The 23,619-nt window shown below is 44.8% G+C and overlaps 2 protein-coding genes across 2 annotated transcripts in view; one reads left to right on the forward strand and one right to left on the reverse strand.

The window, feature by feature from the left end:
- The window catches only part of TIAM2 (TIAM Rac1 associated GEF 2), a 134,665-nt gene extending 116,906 nt beyond the window's left edge, over positions 1-17,759 (forward strand). The window contains exons 14-25 of the mRNA XM_030928255.1: positions 290-469; positions 3,742-3,810; positions 4,394-4,519; positions 5,348-5,456; positions 7,760-7,939; positions 10,039-10,157; positions 11,133-11,241; positions 12,175-12,233; positions 13,181-13,286; positions 14,205-14,292; positions 14,655-14,809; positions 17,046-17,759. Coding sequence (XP_030784115.1) covers positions 290-469; positions 3,742-3,810; positions 4,394-4,519; positions 5,348-5,456; positions 7,760-7,939; positions 10,039-10,157; positions 11,133-11,241; positions 12,175-12,233; positions 13,181-13,286; positions 14,205-14,292; positions 14,655-14,809; positions 17,046-17,683 — 1,938 coding nt within the window. The 3' untranslated portion in view covers positions 17,684-17,759. The remainder of the gene's footprint in view (positions 1-289; positions 470-3,741; positions 3,811-4,393; positions 4,520-5,347; positions 5,457-7,759; positions 7,940-10,038; positions 10,158-11,132; positions 11,242-12,174; positions 12,234-13,180; positions 13,287-14,204; positions 14,293-14,654; positions 14,810-17,045) is intronic.
- Positions 17,760-18,200: 441 nt separating this feature from the next.
- TFB1M (transcription factor B1, mitochondrial) overlaps positions 18,201-23,619 on the reverse strand; it is a 55,428-nt gene continuing 50,009 nt past the window's right edge. The window contains exons 6-7 of the mRNA XM_010357552.2: positions 20,797-20,924; positions 18,201-18,615 (exon numbers count right to left, since the gene is read on the reverse strand). Of these exons, the coding sequence (XP_010355854.2) occupies positions 18,396-18,615; positions 20,797-20,924 (348 nt within the window). The 3' untranslated portion in view covers positions 18,201-18,395. The remainder of the gene's footprint in view (positions 18,616-20,796; positions 20,925-23,619) is intronic.

Consider the following 23,619-nt stretch of genomic DNA (forward strand, 5'->3'; position numbering starts at 1 on the left):
GCCCTAGGCAATGACTGTAATTTCAGGTCCAAAGACACACCTAACAGCTGATGTGACAATGGAGAGCTTTGTGTGTAAACACCGAACATGAGTGTGGGTGCACATCTTCCTCACTCAGATCTGAAATGATAGCCAGAGGGGTCTGAGGTGAATGAAACCCTTTGCCCTACACCGAGGCCCCTCTGAGATTCCTATCGAGCACAGACAGAGACACTTGGTGCCCTTGGGGGCAGCGAATACTAACAGGGAGGGCCCCGTGCATTATTTTCCACCTCTTGTCCTCTCTCAGAGTGCTGAGCAGATCACTGCACTGTGCAGGAGTTTTAACGACACTCAGGCCAACGGCATGGAAGGACCGCGGGAGAGTCAGGATCCTCCTCCAAGGCCTCTGGCCCGCCACCTCTCTGATGCAGACCGCCTCCGCAAAGTCATCCAGGAGCTTGTGGACACAGAGAAGTCCTACGTGAAGGTAAGGGAAGCGCTGGGCATTCGTGCATTCGCGCCTCTTTGCTGATGGCGAGTGGTATGCTGGCAGAGGTCCCCAGATCACTTCTGCCCGGGACACCTGCCACTCCCCAGGGGGACGCCTGCTCCTTGAATCAGTAAATTGCTCAAAGAAGGGAGGGGACGAGTGAGAGGGTGGAAGAGCTGAGGAGACTCAGAAAAAAATTAGATCCTTGGCTTATTTTGTTACCAAGGTAGCTTTCACTATGGAAACAGATGTTCTGGTTTGTCATTTGCAATCTGTGGGAAGGGAGTCTGTACTGGTTTAGTAAAAGGGGAGAGAGATCATTTTAGGTGATGAGGAACTTGGGAACAATCTGTACGTACGTGACGGCTGATCCAGGGCCCACAGTCCCGACGGTGGCCCGGGCCAGCCCTGCCTGATGGTTGTCATCGTGTAGAACTGGGGCGCATGCACTGGGGAGTGGTCAGCACGTGGGAATATCCTTGCACCATTATGAAGGGGCAGTTGCCGAGTATCTTGAGTACCCGAAGAATTCATTTATTCATCTCATAAGCCCCAAGTCAGTGGTTTGAGAAAGATTTTTTGAAGCACACAGGAGCCTGGGGAGCAGGTTCTTTTGCTTTAAGTGTTTCCTAGAGCTTTGGGACCATTTGAAGCTGGCTTCATTTGTCAGTTACTGGAGCAGTGTGGCATGGTGCGGTGGGCTGAGGGTCCAGGCCCGGCTTTGCCTTCGTCTTGCTGCCTGGTGGACAGCCCCCTTCAACTCCCGTATTTGGGGTCTGAGACACTCGGTCCCCTTCTCTAAATGCCTTCCAATTCTGAGGTGCTGAGTCCTTGAATTAAGGCTTGGCACACACATGCGGCTATTACCTTCTTTCTCTGCAAGACAGATCTGAGCTTCCCCTTTCGTTGATGTCACTGTTTTACCTGGACTTTACCTAAGGCCTTATTCACACGTAGCTTCCCAAAGCCCCTTCTTTTGGTCTCAAAGGGGAGAAAGAAAAGTTAGAGAGATGACAGTTTAGTTTCATTTTCCATTATGTCTTGTCCTGCATCCAGGGTGTGGAGATGAAGTGAACAGCCGGGCTGTTCAGACTCGAGTTCTGAATAATCCCGTCTCCACAGTCACCTTTTTCCATGTCGCTGTGTGGAGCTGTAGGTATTTTGGAAGCTTCAGAGCCCTTCTGACATCTTGAGAATAGTCATGGAGCTCTCGCCCCCAGAGTCAAGGGCAGAGCTGAGAGAAGAACTGATGTCCCTTTTTGTTAAAAGTGTTGTTAGAGTTTCCTGTTAGGCCACGCTGCCCCAGGAGGGTCATTTCAGTGACAGGCTGGAGAACTCAGATGGTGTCATGGGTGAAGTAGACAAGGACCGACTCTCCCTTCTCTCTGCAAGAAACCTGCACTTTGTTTCCTCAGGGCTCCTCGGGTCACAGCCCTTTGCCCCCGCAGCTCTGCGCAGACCTGACCTTGCGGCCCAGTAAGTCCTCCCGGGCAGTACCAGCCTGTGAGGAATGACTGCCAGGCCCCAACACTCTCGGGCAAAGTAACCCGCACTTGGCGCCTGTTGTGATTCACACACACACCACCGTCTCTTAATTTCTTTTTTGTTGCTGACGCTTAACACAGAATCTTGTCGTTTTTTAACCTGGGTCCCTGCATGCTCCTTGAAATTGCTGGCATCTCTGTGTTCCCTGAGGTATGATTCAGTAACTTCTGTCATCTCCCTTCTCTGAGCAGTCCAGTGTGGAATATGGTGAGGGAAGGTCAGGGAGGTTTTTATTGTGAAACAGCATCCGTGTCACAGGCCTTGCCTTGCTCTCCGAACTAAGGCCAGAAAGTTCTGCGGGGCGCTTTGGGCTTTATAAAGCCCTGGGTCTTAGATTCCCCTCTTGGGAAGTGAGGGAGTTATTATAGCTGACTTTGCAGTCAACTGCCTCTAGTATTTTAGGGCTCAAAATTCTTCAGAATAAAAGAGAAATCTTTTCTATCACTAAACTATATCCTGGCCTTGGCTTCAAATTATTATTATTATTATTTTGGAGATGGAGTCTCGCTCTGTCACCCAGGCTGGAGTGCAGTGGCGTGATCTTGGCTCACTGTAGCCTCCATCTCCTGGGTTCAAGTGATTCTCCTGCCTCAGCCTGAGTAGCTGGGACTACAGGCATGGGCCACCACATCCAGCTTTTTTTTTTTTTTTTTTTTTTTTTTTTTTTTTTTTTTTTTAGTAGAAATGGTTTCACCAGGTTGGCTAGGCTGGTCTCAAACTCCTGACCTCAGGTGATCCACCTGCCTGCCTCTGCCTCCCAAAATGCTGGGATTATAGGCATGACCATGCCCAGCTTTTGTTTCAAATTATTAAACAAAATCTTTCGCTCATGGGTTTTGTAACTGCAGTCTACTCCCACTATACTGTCCTGCCGGAGCCTCATTTACAAGAGACCCAAATATGGCTGAGAGTTTAGCCATTAGAGCTGCAGCTCTGTAGGAATTTTTTATTGACTTTGAATATGTGAGTTTGAGAGTCTGCAAATCAGTCAGCCCCAAAGTTGAAGGGCTCCCCAGATCTTGACCCTCCCAGCTCCACGCTGGACCTCACTCTGCTCCCTGAGGCAGAAGAAGCCAGGAGCTGGTTTGCATCTGACACTAGTGCCACACAGACCTCCTTCCTCTGCAGGGAAGTGAGTGCCCCTGCTGCAGTGGCCCGAAGAGAGGCAGAGGTATGGAATCCGTAAAGGTATGGAATCCAGCTGTTGCCTGTATTGTGATATTAACCTCTTTGAATTAGGTGAGCAATAATCACTACTTTTAGGGTAAGGAATTTCAACAAAGGCTGGGTGTGGTGGCTCACGCCTGTAATCCTAGCACTTTGGGAGGCTGAGGCATGAGGATCACCTGAGGTCAGGAGTCAAGACCAGCCTGACCAACACGGTGAAACCCGGCCCCTACTAAAAATACAAAAATTAGCTGAGTATGGTGGAGTGTACCTGTAGTCCCAGCTACTTGGGAGGCTGAGGCAGGAGAATCTCTTGAACCCAGGAGACAGAGGTTGCAGTGAGTTGAGATCGCGCTGCTGCACTCCAGCCTGGGTGACAGAGCAAGACTCCATCTCAAAATAATAATAATAATAATAATAATAATAATTTCAACAAGGCATAAACTTCTTTATCCTGATGGGAGCCTTGGGAGCTGCTGCCAGGTTGCTGCTACCCAAATCTTGTGGGTATTTTGGAGACTAAAGCATTGAAGACACTTTCGTGTGTTTTCTTTCAGGATCTGAGCTGCCTCTTTGAGTTATACTTGGAGCCACTTCAGAATGAGACCTTTCTAACTCAAGATGAGGTAAATAAAATCCCCTTCCTTCTGTCCAGTGATCCACGGGTTAGTCTCTGTTTGCCTTTTAGCAGAACTCCTACGAGATGCTCTCTATTGATCCCAAAAGAACATCCCAAGACTTAAGGGTCTTCTGAGAGTCCCAGGCATAGCCTCCTCCTAAGCCACTGCTGTGGCCTCGGCTGCATGACTCAGTGGCAGAGCATTTACAAAGGCAGAGGGATGGTTATGGTCTTTTTGAGGTAGAAGAGAGTATGATCAGAAATTCCTTTTCAATACATATCTTTGTAATGTTAAACCACATAATTAGTTCTTTTCTAGTGACTTACGTTTTTGTTGATTTGAATTCTGAGAATTTTACATCCACTTAAAAAGTTACTGTAGGAATAGAGAATTATAGGGGATGGAGCTGTGAAACTTTTTATGTATAAGCCATATCCCATAATGAACGTGCTGTCTTCTTAAAGGATTTACTTTCTGTCTGCTTCTCCGTGAAGAATTTCCTTGTGATTTATTTGTGGGCCTAAGAGTTAGCGTGGTATCGCGAACTTCATGGCTAATCCCCTCATTTCAAATCCTGATCTTCACATAGATGGAGTCACTTTTTGGAAGTTTGCCAGAGATGCTTGAGTTTCAGAAGGTGTTTCTGGAGACCCTGGAGGATGGGATTTCAGCATCATCTGACTTTAATACCCTAGAAACCCCCTCACAATTTAGAGTAAGTATCTCAGATTTAGGCTTAAAGTGAAAATAAGTGGCTAGGTGCAAAATTCTCTCATGAGAAAGAATTTCTTGTCCTGTGACTATTGACTGTTTATTGTCCTGTGACTATTTCCTTGTACCATTTTCCTCTAGCGGGTGGTAAAGGAAGGCTGTATTTTTTTTTTTTTTTTTTCCTGGTGCACATACTTCTGGTAGTCAGAAGTCCGGCAGCACCTCCCGCCTGGTTGCTGAGCACGCAGGTGCTCTTTTCTCAGCTGCTTTTAAGGATATCCAGGGTGGTTGCTTCTGAAACCGGAGCTCCTACACCCTGCGCCCAATCCTTCTTCCCTGTGGTCATGTGGATCTGGGATTAAGAGAATAGGTTTCTAATTGCTGGGCTCGAGGCCTCTCTTCTGTGAAGCACCGGTGCTCCATAGCGTCCGTGTAGGCCGCAGTGTGGTAGGAAGCCCTCCAAGGGGACCTGGAACCATACCGACAGCATCACTCTACCCAAGCAATGCAGAATCAGCTTTACTAATGCACCTCTCAGATTGTTTACATCCCACCTTGTCAGCTGTACTTTTATAGAACTTTCTTTGTTTCTTGTCCTTGGATTGCACACTGTCAGTAGGCTCTGCTGCTGGAAGCTCTGCAGTCAAGCTAGAGACCTGCCAGGGCAGCACCTGGGCTGTTCCCCACCTCCTGTGTGGACGGAGCAGGCCTGAACTTCTTTAAGGCATTAGTGCTGTGGAGTCTGACAGAAGCCACGGGGCTGTCAAATGCCACAAGCCGGCACGCATTGATTAAACCATGTCTGATTTGACTTTCCCCTCTGCCCTTCTAGAAATTACTATTTTCCCTCGGAGGCTCTTTCCTTTATTACGCGGACCACTTTAAACTGTACAGTGGATTCTGTGCTAACCATATCAAAGTACAGAAGGTTCTGGAGCGAGGTAAGTTGCTTATACCTTTTATAGGTTTTTTTTTTTTTTTTTTTTTTTTTTTTTGCATTTTTAACTGTTAGTAAAGGGTAAATCTGTATTTAACAGGTAGAGAGTAAGTGCAATTTTGATGTATTAAGGTCCATCCTTGACCTTGACAGTGACAAATATTAAAGGGAAAGGTTTCTGTTTCTGTCAGTTTATTGGTAGCCGGGAACAAGTGTGCCTAAGAGCAGAGATGTTGCTTTGCCACGTGTCACTTTTCTGTCAGTTACATCTGGATTCTTTTCTTGCCAAATTCCTTTCTCTAAAAACTTGCAACCCCAAACCCTAGATGGGAGTGGAAAGAAATGCATGCTATGTTTTTTTTGTTTTTTTTTTTTTTTTCCCTTGTTAACCTTCTTAAGCCTGAGAAGCCACAACAACCTACCACCAAACCACTACCTCCAAACTCACAAGAAGTTTGCCAGATGAAAGTAAAGTCTCTCTGGTGCACCTGGAAAGAGCTCACATTTTCCAAAGGTTGCTCTTCAGTGTTTCTCTCTGCGCGGGCCTGGAGGGCACCTGGAGGTTTATCCTGACACCCTTAGTGCTCATTCATGTCCACGGATGCAGCTCTGCCACTGGATCTTAATCCAGAACATCATGGTATCCCAGAAGAAAAGCCCCACGTTTAAACACTGGGGTCTTAGAGTGCTTCAGATGAGCAAGACCCAGCCCAAATCCATCTTCTCCAGCTGCTTTAGACAGTTGTCTGACCTCTGTTGCCATTTCCTTCCACAAACACCCTCTTTTAAATTAAATTAGTTAATTAATTACTTTAAAAAATGTTCGTAGAGATGGGTCTCACTGTGTTGCCCAGGCTGGTCTCGAACTCCCGGCCTCAAGTGATCCTCCTATCTAGGCCTCCCAAAGTGCTGGAATTACAGGCATGAGCCACCATGCCTGGCCCACAAGCACCTTTGTATTGATGGTCTGTAGCACAATGAAAGCATACCAATGTACTTGTCAATACGTATTGACAATCGATGCAGTACAATGAAAGCATACCAAGGGCTTGCTCAGTTCCTCCTTTGTCATAAAGAAGAGGGGTCCTGTCACCACCTTCTTGGCCTGGTAATCACATTCAAAATGGTATTGCATCTCCTGGAATATTTGATCTTACAACACAATCCCAGATAAGGCTTTATCTTCCTTCAGAGTAGCTACATTCCAAGCAGCTGGTCATCCAATGCCAACTGGTGGAATCCAGGTAGCACTGGTGTATCCGCTGGTACTCAAACCAAATGCACCTGGATTCCTACACACACCCTTCATGGTACTCTGACACTGAACAGAGGGGCAGTTTTCACTGCCAGAGAGGGTCCTACTGCCATGTCTGGTGGAAGGGAGCTGTGGCTCTGGGTGTGCGAACAGTGAATCTGCTTGGAGCTATGGAGTGAAGGCTATAGGCTGCAGTACCTGTCACCTTACTTTACAGGAGAAAAGATACTGCTTTTCAGATAGCCCTTAAGTGTACAGAATAAGAATAAGCAATAATTAGAGTGAGGCCAGTGGGAAAAACACTGGTTTATTTTTCTTTATGAAATTTTTGTGGGTATGGTGTAGGGTCTGGATAACATTGCTTAATGGCTTTTTTGATGATTTTTTTTTTTGAGATGGGAGTCTCACCTTGTTGTCTAGGCTGGAGTGCAGTGGCACGATCTTGACTCACTGCAACCTCCACCTCAGGGGTTGAGGTGATTCTCCTGCCTTAGCCTCCCGAGTAGCTGGGATTACAGGCACTCACCACCACGCCTGGCTAATTTTTGTATTTTTAGTAGAGACGGGTTTCACCATGTTGGCCAGGCTAGTCTCGAACTCCTGACCTCAGGTGATCCGCCCCCCTCAGCCTCCCAAAGTGCTGGGATTACAGGCGTGAGCCACCGCGCCTGGCTGCGCTTCATGACTTTTAATGAATTGTTTGAAACTCACTTTTTAGGTCATCTATAACAATTTTTCTCATGGGTATGCATGAAATGTGTCTTTAAAGTCAGACATTCCAGCATTTTGAGTCGGTGTTACTCTTTGGCATGCAGCCTGCATTCCATCCTCGGAAGCTCCCAGGGCTCCCAGCACTCCAGGGCTGTCAGGGCTGTGAGGCGGAATTCCACGCTGACAGCTGGGTGCCTGACCCGCTGATGTGTTGGGGTTTTTATTAAATAATGGCATTAGGAGGACTATAGAAATGGATGAGCTATAAATGTTAAAGATAAATGAAGAATTTAATTCACCCCACTGTGCTCTTCTAAGGTCTTTTTTCCATCTGCTTGTAGCTAAAACTGACAAAGCCTTCAAGGCTTTCCTGGACGCCCGGAACCCCACCAAGCAGCATTCCTCCACGCTGGAGTCCTACCTCATCAAGCCGGTTCAGAGAGTGCTCAAGTACCCGCTGCTGCTCAAGGAGCTGGTGTCCCTGACAGACCAGGAGAGCGAGGAACATTACCACCTGACGGGTGAGAAGGCGGCGGCACCCCCGGGCGAGGGCCCGCACAGGGCGGCGAGGGGCACCCCCGGGCGAGGGCCGGACAGGGCGGCGAGGGTCACTCCCGGGCGAGGGCCCGCACAGGGCGGCGAGGGGCACCCCCGGGCGAGGGGCTGCCTGCCGTGCCCTGGGCCTGCCAGCTCACCTCTTCCCCGCCCAGTGGCACGTCCTGTGTCACTTTTCAGTTCTGCGATGGTTCATCTTAGGTTTCATGTGAATATGTGAAAGTAGCAGGCCGGGCACGGTGGCTCAAGCCTGTAATCCCAGCACTTTGGGAGGCCGAGACGGGCGGATCACGAGGTCAGGAGATCGAGACCATCCTGGCTAACACGGTGAAACCCCGTCTCTACTAAAAATACAAAAAACTAGCCGGGCGAGGTGGCGGCGCCTGTAGTCCCAACTACTCGGGAGGCTGAGGCAGGAGAATGGCGTGAACCCGGGAGGCGGAGCTTGCAGTGAGCTGAGATCTGGCCACTGCACTCCAGCCTGGGTGACAGAGCGAGACTCTGTCTCAAAAAAAAAAAAAAAAAAAAAAAAAAGAAAGTAGCTAGGTGTCTGGTCACTCCTTTAGAGCTTACAAAATACTTGGGTAAAAATGGGTATCACCATTCTCCTCCTATAGTATCACCCATCAGGGTATCACCATTCTCCTCCTATGCAGGGATGATTCTGTCTACACTCTCAAAATAAGTAAATTACCTCAGGTCACTTGGCTGTGAAACAGTGCCGCTGGAACTGAAAATCAGGCCTTTTTTCCTATCACTTGGTTAAGTTTTGTGGTATTCGCCACCCGAGCTGCTGGTCGGATTTGTGGGTGAGGCTCCACCTTGTGGAGATCTGTGAGCAGAGCTCGGCTCCGAAACCAAACTCGCAGTGATGGGTTGTGCTTTCAAGTCGCTGTTGTTGTGTTACCGTTTGAACTTCTGAAATTATTGCCTGAGATACAATTTGTCAAAAACACAAAGCCTGGCAGTTTGATAGTAAATAGAAGATCCTTAAAGAGGGGCTTTATTTGGGTTGGAGATAGTGATTTGTTCATATGTTGAAACTAGGAGGTTCAGTTAAACCATAGGTGATAAAATTTCTAGGGAGAGAAAGAGACTTATGAACACTTTAGTATTACTGAATAATAAATACTGAGAAGATCATAAATTAAACTGGCTCTTTTTTCCATGACAAGCATACTTTGGTATCAAAATCAACAAGAGGAAAGCATTTTTGTATGACAGTTAAATTCTGTAATAATACAAATTATGTTCAGCATTCATATTGTGTAAAAACTTCATTTTGTATTAAGATCATCTTTAGAAGGGTTTGATTTTAAAAACTTCCTTCCAAACTTCCCTCCAGATAGAATTAAAATGCTGCATTGGGAGACAAAAAGTATACAGAATACTGAATTTAGAAGTGACCTAAAATTTTGCTTTTTGGCTTTTATAAAATAATGTATCCCTCATATTCCTTCACGGAAAGTTATAAACATATACCATATATAAATGTAAACAATTGTTCTGTCAGTCAGTCATGTACGGGGATGTTTTTATGTTCTATTTAAACCTGGATCCCGGTTCCCAGAAGGGGAAGCCAAACTCGAGAGCTGGTGCCCTAAGCCCAGTCAGTTTTAGGTTTGAAGCCTGGCTCCATTCTCGTGTTTTCCTCTCTGGAACTCCGGCAGAATATCCTGCACTTACTTTTCTCATCTGTAAAATGGGATTGATTAGTCTTTGAGTTATTGTGTACATTAAATGAGATGATTCACAGAAATCATCTGTCGTGATCCTTGCTAAGTAGAAAGTGCTCCATACATGTCAGTTGTTGTTATTAGTGAGTGATACGTTTCCCTGATACTCTGCCTCATTTCAAAAAGAATTTGAAGTAGAAGATAATTTTGCTGTTCTTCATTCTAATGGCTGGGTTACAGTGGGCTATTGTGACTTATTCTGAATGTAATGCTCCTGCTAGTGGGTACTGGTCTGGAATCCTGAGTTGAATCTTGACTCCATTATTACTGTTGGATAGGATCAAAAACAAATAACAGTTCTTAAATAAATATCATTTCATATCTTGCAGAAGCACTAAAGGCAATGGAGAAAGTAGCGAGCCACATCAACGAGATGCAGAAGATCTATGAGGATTATGGGACCGTGTTTGACCAGCTAGTAGCTGAGCAAAGCGGAACAGAGAAGGAGGTCTGTGAGGCGCCTGCACTCTGGGAGCCTAGTGCATGTGATGTGGGGTCTGTACCTCCCAGATAGGCTGCCCTGTTAGGACTTTCCTGGAGGAGAAAATGCCTAAGATTTTCTTGATAACAATGTGTCTAATGAACTATACAATTTACGTATAGACATATCATAAACTTCATTACACTGGTTTAAAATATAACCTTATGTCACATTCACATTGGCTGGAACATCCGTGGAGGGTGAGCTGGCGGAGGCTGGGGTGGAGAAAGGACGTGGGAACCGGCAATGTGGAGTCTGGGGCTTTTCCTTTTTTATTTTGCTTTTTTTTTAAAAAAAAAAAAATCAAATATATCTTTTTAACATCAAATATATATATTTTTAACATCAAATATTGGTGGTTGCCTGCTTACTTATAAAACTAGTCCAAGCAGGATTTGACATTTTCTGTATTTTTCCTTTTTATCTGATTGCTTAATTTATAATCTTGTGCTTCTAAAGCCAGCATGCTGGAAGTAGCAGAGTTTAGGCAGAAAATGGCAGGAACAGGAAAGAGCTGGAGATCAGTCCTTCACTCTGGCCAGTTTCAATGCTGGTGCTCTTTTATCAGCAGCCCGAATGGAGCTCAGAGGTGGTGGATGTACTAGATCCCAGGGGAAAGCTTACAAAGGCACTCGAGAAGAACCACGGACAGTGGTAGAGTTCATCTTATGGAAATCGAGTTGGTCACAAGGCATGTCTCACCTACATGTGTGTGCATTGGAGCAAAATGCCTTCACCTTTATGTTATTGATCAGACACTTTGGGGCTTAGCTCATATTTTCAAAACCTCCACTGTTTAAGGCCCCATGTTTACAGGTATCATAAAAATTAAACCAGCTGTCCTTGCATTTTAGCAATGACTGTGTGTACATCACTATCTAACATGAGATGATCTAGCATGGGATTTCCATATCTTCCTTACTTCCTGTTTTTACAATCTAGGTAACAGAACTTTCGATGGGAGAGCTTCTGATGCACTCTACGGTTTCCTGGTTGAATCCATTTCTATCTCTAGGAAAAGCTAGAAAGGACCTTGAGCTCACAGTATTTGGTTAGTATTCCATTCAGAAGAATATAGACTGAAGAGGCTGGGGTTAATGAAGAACTTCACTGGCCACACCAGTCCAATTCACTCCTGAGCTCCAGGAGTTAGAATTGCTATAATGGTTGGGGACTTAACAGGGCCAGCCCCCAACTATTTAAAACTCCGGCATCTCTCTGCATCCTCATTATCTTGTTCTCCCTTCTGATGCTTGGCTCAGGCCAAGTGTTACAGGAACAGATCCCTGGGGCTATTTTGAAACCTGCTATCTTTTCTTTTCTTTTTTCTTTTTTTGAGACAAGGTTTCACTCTTGTTGCCCAGGCTGGAGTGCAGTGGTGTGATCTCTGCTCACTGCAACCTCCACCTCCCAGGTTCAAGCGATTCTCCTGCCTAAGCCTCCTGAGTAGCTGGGATTACAGGTGCTCACCACCACGCCCGGCTGATTTTTGTATTTTTAGTAGAGATGGGGTTTCACCATGCTGGCCAGGCTAGTCTCGAATTCCTGACCTCAGGTGATCCACCTGCCTCAGCCTCCCCAAGTGCTGAGATTACAGGCGTGAGCCACCACGCCTGGCCAGAAACCTGCTATCTTAATAGTCTGCTGCATTTCAAGATGTTTTAATTCTCTCTGAGAGTTGGGAGAGCAAGTGACGGTATATTGTCACTGAGATGAACACAGTGTCCTCAGCTTTCAATAAAATAAAGAGTTTTAAAAAGCCAAGATCAACTTCCAATAGTAGCTTGTAAACAAGCAGGTGCTTCTGCATAGTTCAAATATGAGCGAAAGGGAAGTACCATTTATTCACTCATGTGTTGGCAGAGTGAGGTCTTAGAGACTCATACATTTGAAGAGCGTTATTCTGTTAAGACATTCAGCTCTAGTTTAACCTTGGAAGAGTTTGCATAAAATAAAGACTTTCTTTCTCTTTTCCTTTCTTTAGTTTTTAAGAGAGCCGTCATACTGGTTTATAAAGAAAACTGCAAACTGAAAAAGAAATTGGTAAGGCAAAAATTCGTTTTAATTTAAGCTACCTTTTCATGGCTGTATCTTCCTATTAATGTTGAACTGAAAAGTCCACTGAGCACCAAGGCTGTGCTGACTGATACTGTTTACTCTGAGGGTAACTAACCCCATCACATACTGAGAGCGTTTCTGAGTCTCCCCGTGAAAGATGTCTGTTTTAAAAGAAGATGTACAGCTGGGCACGGTGGCTCATGCCTGTAATCCCAGCACTTTGGGAGGCTGAGGCTTGAGCCCAGGAATTTGAGACCAGCCTGGCCAACAAGGTGAAACCCTGCCTCTACCAAAAATACAAGAAGTAGCTGGGTGTGGTAGCACGTGCCTGTAGTCCCAGCTACTTGGGAGGCTGAGGCAGGAGGATCAATTGAGCCCAGGAGGTGGAAGCTGCAGTGAGCCTTGATCATGCCACTGCATTTCAGCCTGTGCGACAGAGTGAGACCCTGTCAATAAATAAATAAGTAAATGAAGTAGATAAATACTCATATGGGGGCCTACATAGAACATCAACTTTTATATCCCTGAAAATGGCCCATGGTTGTTCCACACACAGTCTGTGAAACTTTGGTTTATTTTCAAATGCCTTTTACCTTGACTCAGAAAAACAAAAACAAAGCTTAGCTGTGGATACTATATGCCATCGGTTTACCATTCAGAGATAGCGTGAGGGTGTGGAAGCCTTGGCTGCTGTTCTCGCTTTGAGACCTGTAACTGATTCTGAACCACAACTCTGCCTCCGCACCTTCCCCAGCATGTGAGGTCTTTGAGAATTGGGTGCGTAGCTGATTGACTTCTGTGCCCTGAACACCCACATGGCTGCTCGGAGACTCGCCCACGGGGAGAACATAAACTCCTATTCACTGTGCACACATCCTCCCCCAGTGAGAGAGCTTCCCTAACACTTTTCTTGGTGGGCCTTCATGTTACAGCCCTCGAATTCCCGGCCTGCACACAACTCTGCTGACTTGGACCCATTTAAATTCCGCTGGTTGATCCCCATCTCCGCGCTTCAAGTCAGACTGGGGAATCCAGCAGGTAACTGTTTCATGCAGTACGATGCCAGAAAAAGCATTTCAGTAGACTTAACGGTGGAATGAAAAGTAAGAAAGGGCCTTGGGGATAATTTTTGGTGCCTTTTATTTTATGGACAAGGAAAATGAGGACAAAGAGAGGTTGTTTTGCTGTTCCTTAGCAGACTTCTGGGAGAAAGTAAATGCTGGTGGATAGCTTTTTCTTTGCCAAATGCCTTTCATCGTTTCCTTATTGTCTCTATCAATAGTTTTCAACATTTTCCTTTCTGCCTTGATACCCTAAAATGTATTAGAAAAACAAAGAGATCCACAAATTTATGTTTTTACAAATTTAGAATATAGCAGAAAATTCCTTAAGGTTAGGTAGTACTTTAGGTGATATAAAAAGAAAAAAATCTTTAACTCTGGAAAATGTTCAGAGATTCTTCCAGAGTAACCTTGTTTTGGTGACAGGTCTCTGGTGACAGAAGAGGCCAGCAGGCTGAGTCATGCAGTGACCTGCTGGGCTTCTGTTTAACTTTTGTCAGAAGTGCTTATGTTTTCTAGAACATGACTGCATTTGGGGTTGGCCTCTTTTACCTCAAGTATCCCAGTTCCTGTTCCGTCCAAGGAAAGGGCAAAACTGCAAAGGAGGGTTGAAGAATAGGATCCACCGAATCTCTTCCCCAGACGGGCTCCAGAGAGAGGGCGAAGGCAGTTCAGATGGAGGAAAATCTGCAGCAGGAAATGTAAAGAGTAACCAAAAGGCATTTCAGTTCTTGTAACTGTGAAAATCATACATAGAACAAGCCACAGAAGAAAATGAGCCAGGACTGGGAATATTAGACTTTCTTAACTCATGAGATTTAAACTTTACAAGTGTTCTTAACCACAGCATTTTGGGCAAAGTTGTAGACTCTTGTTTCCATTTCCTTTTACACAGGGACAGAAAATAATTCCATATGGGAACTGATCCATACGAAGTCAGAAATAGAAGGACGGCCAGAAACCATCTTTCAGTTGTGTTGCAGGTATGACTGACTTCCAAAGATTAAAACCAACATAAATAACATAGAATTATGTCTCTTAAGGAAGGGAGTTTATATTTAGTGCCTTCCTGAATTTTGATGACATCAGGGTCACACTCCCCACCCTCCGAAAAAGGCAACTGAGGCCGCTAGTAGGAGAATATGGTGATTAAATAAATATCAAAGTCTTAAGAGTGATCAATTCTCACCTCCTTTTGTATGGGAGGCCACATGGCACTGCTGTTGGGTGGCTGGCTGGCAGCCTGGCCCAGCAGGTGCAAGGCGCAGGAACACAGGCGGGCGTGGAATGGAAGCACGATGAACACTCTGGACACTTCTGCTGTTTTCTCTCCCCCCCCACCCAGTGACAGTGAAAGCAAAACCAACATTGTTAAGGTGATTCGTTCTATTCTGAGGGAAAACTTCAGGCGTCACATAAAGTGTGAATTACCACTGGAGAAAACATGTAAGGATCGCCTGGTACCTCTTAAGAACCGAGTTCCTGTTTCAGCTAAATTAGGTGAGAATTTTGCTAGCCTTGTGTTTATTCAAGCAAACATGATGAGCTTCTGAAAAGGATATATGCTCTTGTAATACAGCTGTGAGTTTTCACTTTGTAAGTCATCAAGATACCTTTATCTCCTTTGAAGAAACCTAAACATGCCTCTTGCTCCCAGACATTCTACTGGAAAATACAGCCACCCCCAACCCCCAATCCCTTGTCTTCCTACCAGCTGACATTGTCCAAATGTACGATTTTGTTTCTTCCACTAAGATGTGCATGGGTCCAGGGACTTTGTTTTCCTCACTGCTGTATTCCCAGTGCTCAGAGCAGTGCCAGGCATCCTGAAGGTCAATGCTGAATGAAGATCAAGAACCTTACACAGAGGGTCTCCACCTTCTGACGGTTCAACCTATAATTTTTTGACTTTACCATGGTGTGAAAGTGACACACATTCAGTAGAAACCGTTCTTTGAATACCCAGACAACCATTCTGTTTTTCGTTTCTAGTGCAGCATTCAATACATTTCATAACACTTAATTATAAAACAGACCTTGTGCTCTGTCCAACCGTAGGCTACTGTAAGTGTTCTGAGCACACTGAAGGCAGGCTAGGCTAAGCCGCAGTGGTTAGTAGGTATATTAAATGCATTCTCGATTTCAATATTATCAACTGAACAGTGGGTTGATTGGGATGTAATGCTGTCTTAAGTTAAGGGGCCTCTTATACTCGTTCTTAGTCGATAAGGCACCAAGTAAGCATTTCAAATCACATTATTCTTTCTGCTTGTTTCTAAAATTTCAGCTTCAGTTTTCAGAACCTTATTTCTACATTAACTATTTTATTATTGTCTTTGTTGTTTTTAGTCTTAGAAAATGTAAAACTTCTCTTTTTCATGTCAAATCAATGTGACCTCTTCAGATTTACCACATATTTACTATTTTCTCCATTGTAAAAATAAACTGGCCATCAAAGTAACATGCTGTTATTATTTGTAGAAACACCAAAACTGAGAACTCCCTTGCTTTTTTCAATCCAAGAGAACAGAACTACACACCCACCCACCCACACATACCCTTATAACATCAAATTTCAGAAAGCTGGTTTGAAATTCCAGCAGAGACAGTTCTCATATGAGAGAGAGAGTGTTTTCTAGGCTGGGCATAGTGGCTCATGCCTGTAATCCCAGCACTTTGGGAGGCCAAGGCAGGTGGATCCCTTGAGCTGTTGAGAACAGGAGTTTGAGACCAACCTGGGCAACATGGCGAAACCCCATCTCTACAAAAAAATATAAAAATTAGCTGGGCATGGTCGTGCGCACCTATAGTCCCAGCTACTCAGGAGGCTGAGATGGGAGGATCACTTGAGCCCAGGAGGTGGAGGTTGCAGTGAGTGGAGATCACACCACTGCACTCCAGCCTGGGTGGCAGAGCAAGACACTGTCTTTTAAAAAAAGGGGGCGGGGGAGGGGAGGAGTATTTTCTACTTTTAATTGAGCAGCAAGGGAAATCCACAAGGTGAGAAGATGCATAGGAATATAGTGTGATCTTGATGATCAAATTACAAAGCACCTTAGTGAAAGAAAGGAGCCTAGATTTATTAGCAGTTAACTTTTCAGTTTACTCATCGGCAAAATAGGAAATCTTAGCCCATATAGTAGTTTCTAGTGTCTAGTTCTATCTAAATAATTGAGCTCTGATAATCTAAAAACGCTGAATTGCCCAACTTACAACTGTAAACCTAAGTCAAAAATTTCCATGTTTTCAGTAGCTACGTTTTTGCCTAAATACCAGGATAGTTGCTAACTGAAGTCATATCATAAAATAAAATCTTTTTCTTTTCTTTTTTTTTTTTTTTTGAGAGGGAGTCTCGTTCTGTGGCCCAGGCTGGAGTGCAATGGCGCGATCTCGGCTCACTGCAAGCTCCGCCTCCCGGGTTCATGCCATTCTCCCGCCTCAGCCTCCGAGTAGCTGGGACTACAAGGCGCCCACCACCACGCCCAGCTAATTTTTTGTATTTTTAGTAGAGACAGGGTTTCACCGTGTTAGCCAGGATGGTCTCGATCTCCTGACCTCGTGATCCACCCGCCTCGGCCTCCCAAAGTGCTGGGATTACAGGCTTGAGCCACCACGCCTGGCATCATAAAATAAAATCTTAATTAAGATGTTAAATCTTACACAGGCTTTGAGGCAAACATTACACATTGTGTAACCTGTTTCTGTATCACAGTGAAATGTGTTTTTCTCACTGCAGCTTCATCCAGGTCTTTAAAAGTCCTGAAGAATTCCTCCAGCAGCGAGTGGACTAGCGAGACTGGCAAGGGAACCTTGCTGGACTCGGACGAGGGCAGCTTGAGCAGCAGCACCCAGAGCAGCGGCTGCCCCACGGCCGAGGGCAGGCAGGACTCCAAGACTGCTTCTCCCGGGAAATACCCACACCCCGGCTTGGCAGATTTTGCCGACAATCTCATCAAAGAGAGTGATATCCTGAGTGATGAAGATGATGACCACCATCAAACTCTGAAGCGGGGCAGCCCTACTAAAGACATTGAAATTCAGTTCCAGAGACTGAGGATTTCTGAGGACCCAGACGTTCACCCCGAGGCTGAGCAGCAGCCTGGCCCGGAGTCGGGCGAGGGCCAGAAGGGCGGAGAGCAGCCCAAACTGGTCCGGGGGCACTTCTGCCCCATCAAACGAAAAGCCAACAGCACCAAGAGGGACAGAGGAACTTTGCTCAAGGCTCAGCTCCGTCACCAGTCCCTTGACAGTCAATCTGAAAATGCCACCATCGATCTAAATTCTGTTCTAGAGCGAGAATTCAGTGTCCAGAGTTTAACATCTGTTGTCAATGACGAGTGTTTTTATGAAACAGAGAGCCATGGAAAATCATAGTACGATTCAATCCAGATATGGGTTACATTCCTCATTTTACTTTTAAACTGGTGGTAAAGTGGAAATTGCAAAAAAACTATTCATTCCTGGGTTTTGTGCAGTCTACATTTTCCCACAAAATGGTTGTAAAGATTTAAGTTATTTTAATTTATTGTGGATCAGAAACCTAGATGAAACTGGTCAGAATCTGTAAATTACTTAGTTTATATCCACTTTGAGCAGGTATCAAATGATTTAGAATCCTTAAAATTGCCTTCTAATAATTATTTTAAGTTATGTGGAAAAAGTAAGGCTGGGGAAGTTGTGATTAATAGTTTTCAAAGGGTCATTTTTTTAAATCCTCTGGGCATTTTCTTTCAGCTGTCAGTTTTTGCTTTATTTAAAGCATATTTAAGTTATTTTAATGTGGTTTAGGGGCAAAATGTGCAGATACTTCATTTTTGTAAGATTGTAATAGATGCTGTTTATACTAAACCTGTTATTATCTATACAGTATATATTAAAAGAAAGCTTGTACTGTATCTTATTTGATATTTATTTTCTCTGCCAAGCTATAGTAAAAGGAAAGTAAGTCACATCTGGTCATTGGCATTTTTATTCTCATTCTGTAAAGACAAAAGAGTACCCATATAAGAAGCTCCACGTAGTGCAAAATCGACATCTGGTAGGCTGCTTGCCCCCAGGCAGCAGCTAGAGTCTGTAACTCTTCGCGTCATCCTCTTTCTTTCTTTTTGCTTTTTCTTTGCCTGAGTTCTTCTCTGAAATTATATGCAAAGAGTTGTGGGTCTTCATCGCACATTTTTCTGTATACATCACAGAGGCTCTTAAAGTGTGAGATGGAGAGCTGGCGAGACCGAAGAGTAGGGTCTATGTCTGCCAACTCTAACAGCCTGCCCGTGTTTTCCAAGCGCTGTGCTTCAGGGAATAACATTCTGAAGGGAAGAGAGAAATATCAGAATTTTACTTAAATTCCACAAATCATGACACTTTTTAACCCTCATTTGAAAACACCACAGTTGCTGACTACTGACAGCTGGAGGGAGTGGCAGGAGCCTCTTGGATTGTATAGCGCCAGGTAAGAGGCACGGCCCACCACTGAGGCAGCTCTAACCTGATGCGCGAGGCAAGCCCACAATGGGAAAGCATTCTCCAAAGCTCAATCAGTACATGTACTTTTTAAGGTAAGTTTAACATCTGCTCAGTTGTGTTTTTGTAGAAATATAAGCTTGATTTGCCTCATGTTTCGATGTGAAAGTTGTATTATTTCTTGTGTGACAAATCCCCAGTTTTGATTCTCTAGAATTTGAATTTATCAGCCTTTAGAACTCTTCATGCTAAAAGAGTTACTTTTTTTGCTAACAGTTTGAAAATAGCTGATAGGAAAATATAAATAATTATCCCTCTTGTTATTTTTCAGGCATCTTTAAAACTGATTTGAAGTAGAGGATATATTTTAAATTTCACCTATCTGAATCGAACCATTGTTTTAAAATAAATAGCAGAACTGCTTGAAATGCTGTGGAGTTAGGCCTGGATTGCATTTTTCTTCAAGTCTCAGGGTTCTTACAGAGCTCATCCCAAAGGGCTTGGAAGGTGTCATGGTCGGGGAGATTGCATGTTGCTTATAGGCTGATGGTCCTTTCAACAAGGAATTGCATGTCCCCACAGTTTCAGGGTGAGGTGACAGATCTTTGAGTTTAGTTTCATGGCAAAGTGGACCTGATGACGGTTTCTAACATCTGAAGAACACCAACAGGTTAAAGAACTTTGCCCTGTTACCCCAGATGGCACAGTGTCTGATCCATGTCTGTCCTGAGGATGGTGTATCTGAAATGAATAGGGCCCTTCACTTAGCTAGGGAGTTGCCTTGGAAACGCTAGTGTCAGCTCTAGGCTCAGACCAATTCCAGGATTTCCAAAAGCACATAAAAGGACATAGTTTTGTGTTCCCCTCCCCATGAATCAGGGCTATCAGGTACAGCTGTGTGGGTCCTGCTCTGCATGAGGGGTAAGTGTGAGCCGAAATCCAGCTTCTGTTTCACTCACCAGCAGCACACCGTAGCTGAGGGCTGCAGCCACAGGGGTGTCTTTGTTCTAATTAGCACCAAAATGGCTGGCCAATGGCATCTCTGTCACCAGCTCTGCACCTTAAGTCTCTGCTAGAGAAGCAGGAACTATCTGGTAAGGTGGGAATCCTGGCTTAATTAGAGGCCACAAGTGGTAGGCTGAGGCTCTAACTTCTGCCATCTGGCATCCTCAGCAATGGGCTTTGTGGACTGCAGCGCTCTTAGGAGCTGATGCCCAGTCGGCCCCTAAAATCATCTGCTGTCATTTCATGTGCTGAAGGGACACTTCAGACCCTGCGAAGGAGAGAATTACAATGAAGCCATGTGAGGAGGTTTTAGAAACTGAGAAATATGTGCCTCTCCGGCTGAGCCCCTTTCAACAGCTGAATATGGATAGATGATCATAGACGGAAATCTTTGACACACACTCTCCTGCCTTCTTAAGCAGACTATCACTGGGCCTGATTCAACAGCTTCTTGGCTCTTTCTGGATCTGCAACATAGCTGTGGTCCTTCAGAGCCCATCAAGGTGGGCGGCCTCTAGACCACCGCGCCCTGTTGGGTTTTCCCAGTGGTTCCTGTGAGCCTCTTGGGAGCAGCAGCTTTCTGTGAGATGGAAACGTGCTTTTGTGAGGACTTCGCGATGATTTTGGCTGCTCAAAAATCACATTTGCTTCCTAGTTCTCAAGTATGTCCTTAAAGAAGAGACAGGGCAACTCGGAAGAAAGCAAGCACTTAAAAAACCCATTATTATCTGTCTCAAGTCCTCACTGGGGAACCACGAGCTCCCCAGTACACAGCCACTGTGAGCTGTGCAGTCACCAATTCCAGGCTGTGTGTATGGTAAAGCCACCCTGTGACAGCCACCTGAGGTCTAGCAAGTCTTTGCTCTCTCCTCAGTGACAGTGACGTCTTGTCCGTCACAGGACTGAACTCAGTGTAATACTCAGAGCTTTAACAACACAGCAAACAAGCTTCTTACTCTTAAAAAGTGCCTGAGGATTTTATGAAGAAGACTGCGACTGAAGAGAAGAAAAGGCATTCTTACCCGAGCCCTCGATGGCAGTATTTCCTTCGGAACTGAAATACATTCTGAACCACTTTTTCCACCAGCTTGAACGGCTGCTCTATCTTGGGCTGTATCAAGGGAGTGAAGTGCACCACGCCCACGTCCACCTTAATTGTAAGCAAACATATTATCATTCTGTGGCATGATATGTGGCATAGAGTGATCAATCAACTCATCCTTGTAAAACAGGAGGATGGGCTGTCGACAGCCTGTTTTCATAAACCGACTCTTCCATGTACTTCAGTGTCATCTCTAGGCATGGAAGATGGTACATTTTGGATTTGCAAATGACATGGAGAAATCAGCTGGCTGCACCTGTTCTCTAACGACATCCACCAGACCTGTGCTTGATGGTCACTTAATTTGAAAACGCAGTTTCACAATGGCTTGAAAAATCAATCCAAATCATTAAAGTCAGTCAGCAGATAACAGGTTCTTAAAATATTCTTAATTCTTAACAGCATTAAGAATATTTTAGTTTTTGAATGAGTAAAAAAATAAGCTGCAGCAGCAGCTTCAAGACACAGAGAGATGGCAGACAGGCCCCCAGGGACCACTCAGTGCTAAACTTCTGAGACAGAGACACCACTTATTTTCAGTAGACACTGATTAATCAACTGGACTGAATTCATGAGTGTAGTCGGAAAAGCCACAGAACTTTCTAGTAGCAACTTTAAATGCCCCGAAAGGCACAGGCAGGACTGAGAAAATGGAAACCATCAAAAAATGTCACGGTTTGATAGTGTTTAAGCTACTGCCAGCTGTGGAGATTCTTTAATTGTCAGAAGATAAAACTTCTCAGGCATAACTGATAAGAGATTTACACCTTGATTTGTTCCAAAAATGGACTCATGGTAATTCACAAGGACACATTCAAATATCAAAGGAAAAACATTTAAAGACGGAAATGGAGTCAAAACAGTAACTACACACACAAAAATGCTGACGGAGACCACGGTCTAGGAAATGGGAAGTCTCGTCATAATTGACAAAAGCCTCAGTGTCCAGGAATTGTTAAAGTTGTTAATGAGAATCTCATACAGACTCAACGAAAGGCAAAGAGAATAGGGCAATTTAGGAGGTGTGGGCTGCACCACTGCTTTTCAAAAGGAACTCTATTGTGGAAATCCCATAGAGGTTGTCATTTTCTCTTAAGAAGACTTGCTTCTAAAGATCCTTGTGGCCAAATAATTCCTTAAAAAGATGGAGATCGGAGAGTGGCTTTTCTGGTTGTGTTTATTTTAGGGTAGAAGGAAAACAACTGAATATGATGTGAGACTTTATGGCCAAGAAAGTGAAAATAAGCTGTGCTGAGCCTCATGCATCCTGATGTGCTGTGGGAGGAGCCTGTGGTGCCTGAGCTATGTTATCTAGGCCCCGGACCCCCAAGACCCTGCACCTACCTATTTAAACAATCAATGACCCTGTCCCCGAAGGTTTCAGGTCAGCTACAGCTGCTCCTACTGGATGGAATGGGAAATAGAAGGCTTTGGTGGTAAGGGGCGGTGTGGGCTGACGCAGGCTGAGAACGTGCCAAGCGGCCTTTCCACACCCCAAATGCCCACCCACAACGTCCATCAGCCTTCTGGTGAAGTCCACCAGGCTGTTCTCGTGAAGATTCTATGGTGGAACAGTAGTTATGAGCAGTGACTTCACTAAGATGCCAAATGCTCTTAATACATTTTAGTAAGTGTGTTGAATTGTGTGCTATATGTTGTTTCATCTGTTTCCTCAAGTTTAGTAACAACTACCTCTTCCTACAGGACTTCCCTTAGACCTTAACAAAACACACCATGGAACAGTGTCTGTCCAGCTTGGAGAGGTCTGTGGTCATCAGGGAAAGAGGGACTGAAGAAGATGAGGGGCTGTGGAGTGCACGCAGGGTTTAGGTGGGGTGGGGGTACTGCTATAGGGAGAGAAGAAAGGTGGTTTCAGCTCAGGGCAGTTCTGGGGGACGAAAAAGAAGACCTGATCTATGAATGGCGGAGTGTAGGCAGCAGCCCAAGACACACTCCATTGACTTCAGATGTCAGGTTCCTTCCCACAAACTCTGCACTATCCTGCCTACCTTGCCTCCTCCTGATTTGTACAGAGAAGTGGCCCCAACTGTCAGGCATGTGTCTGACCACTCTCTACACCTCACCAGCCTTCTCTCACTGGACTCTCCATTCCCCTTTCATCCCCTGAGCTCCCTGGTGCCCTCATCCCTGCCTCCCATTATCCAGGACTCATCTCCTGTAACCCTTCAACTCCAGTTCTCCCAGTGACACAGAGCCAATTATAGCAATTCTTACTAGGAGCCTGCTAGTCTCCAGAAAAAACACTCTTAGCAAAATCTGAATAAAATCTAATCCCTGCCTAGGCCTAAAGCCATGAAGTATTATCAAAACTCTACATAAGGTTTAAAAATTATTAAGACCAAAAACACAAATACAGATAGATGAACTCTCCTTCCAGTACAGAAACTGCCACTTCCAGCTTCCTTATATTTTTAATTTTGGCCTCATCTTTATTTGCCTGATTTCATTCCTTTGAGATATAGTTGGTATTTGTAAATACAGGAAATGTCTAACTTTCACTTGGTTTTAAAATCCTGAACAAATATAGCAGTACCCCATGTAAACTATAGCAGTCGACTTCTAAAGTTTGAATACAATTCCAATACCCTGCTAAGTTGGCTTACATCACGTCCCAGCTACAACAGCACTCCCCTCAGAAATGCAGTTACTATTTAGTGGGAGAGTCTGTAGAACTCAGTGTCAACAAAGCTCTTCCAGTTATGTCTCCTGCTTCTGGGATGGC

This window comes from Rhinopithecus roxellana, chromosome 4 (genome assembly GCF_007565055.1).
Source record: "Rhinopithecus roxellana isolate Shanxi Qingling chromosome 4, ASM756505v1, whole genome shotgun sequence".
Classification (NCBI taxonomy): domain Eukaryota; kingdom Metazoa; phylum Chordata; class Mammalia; order Primates; family Cercopithecidae; genus Rhinopithecus; species Rhinopithecus roxellana.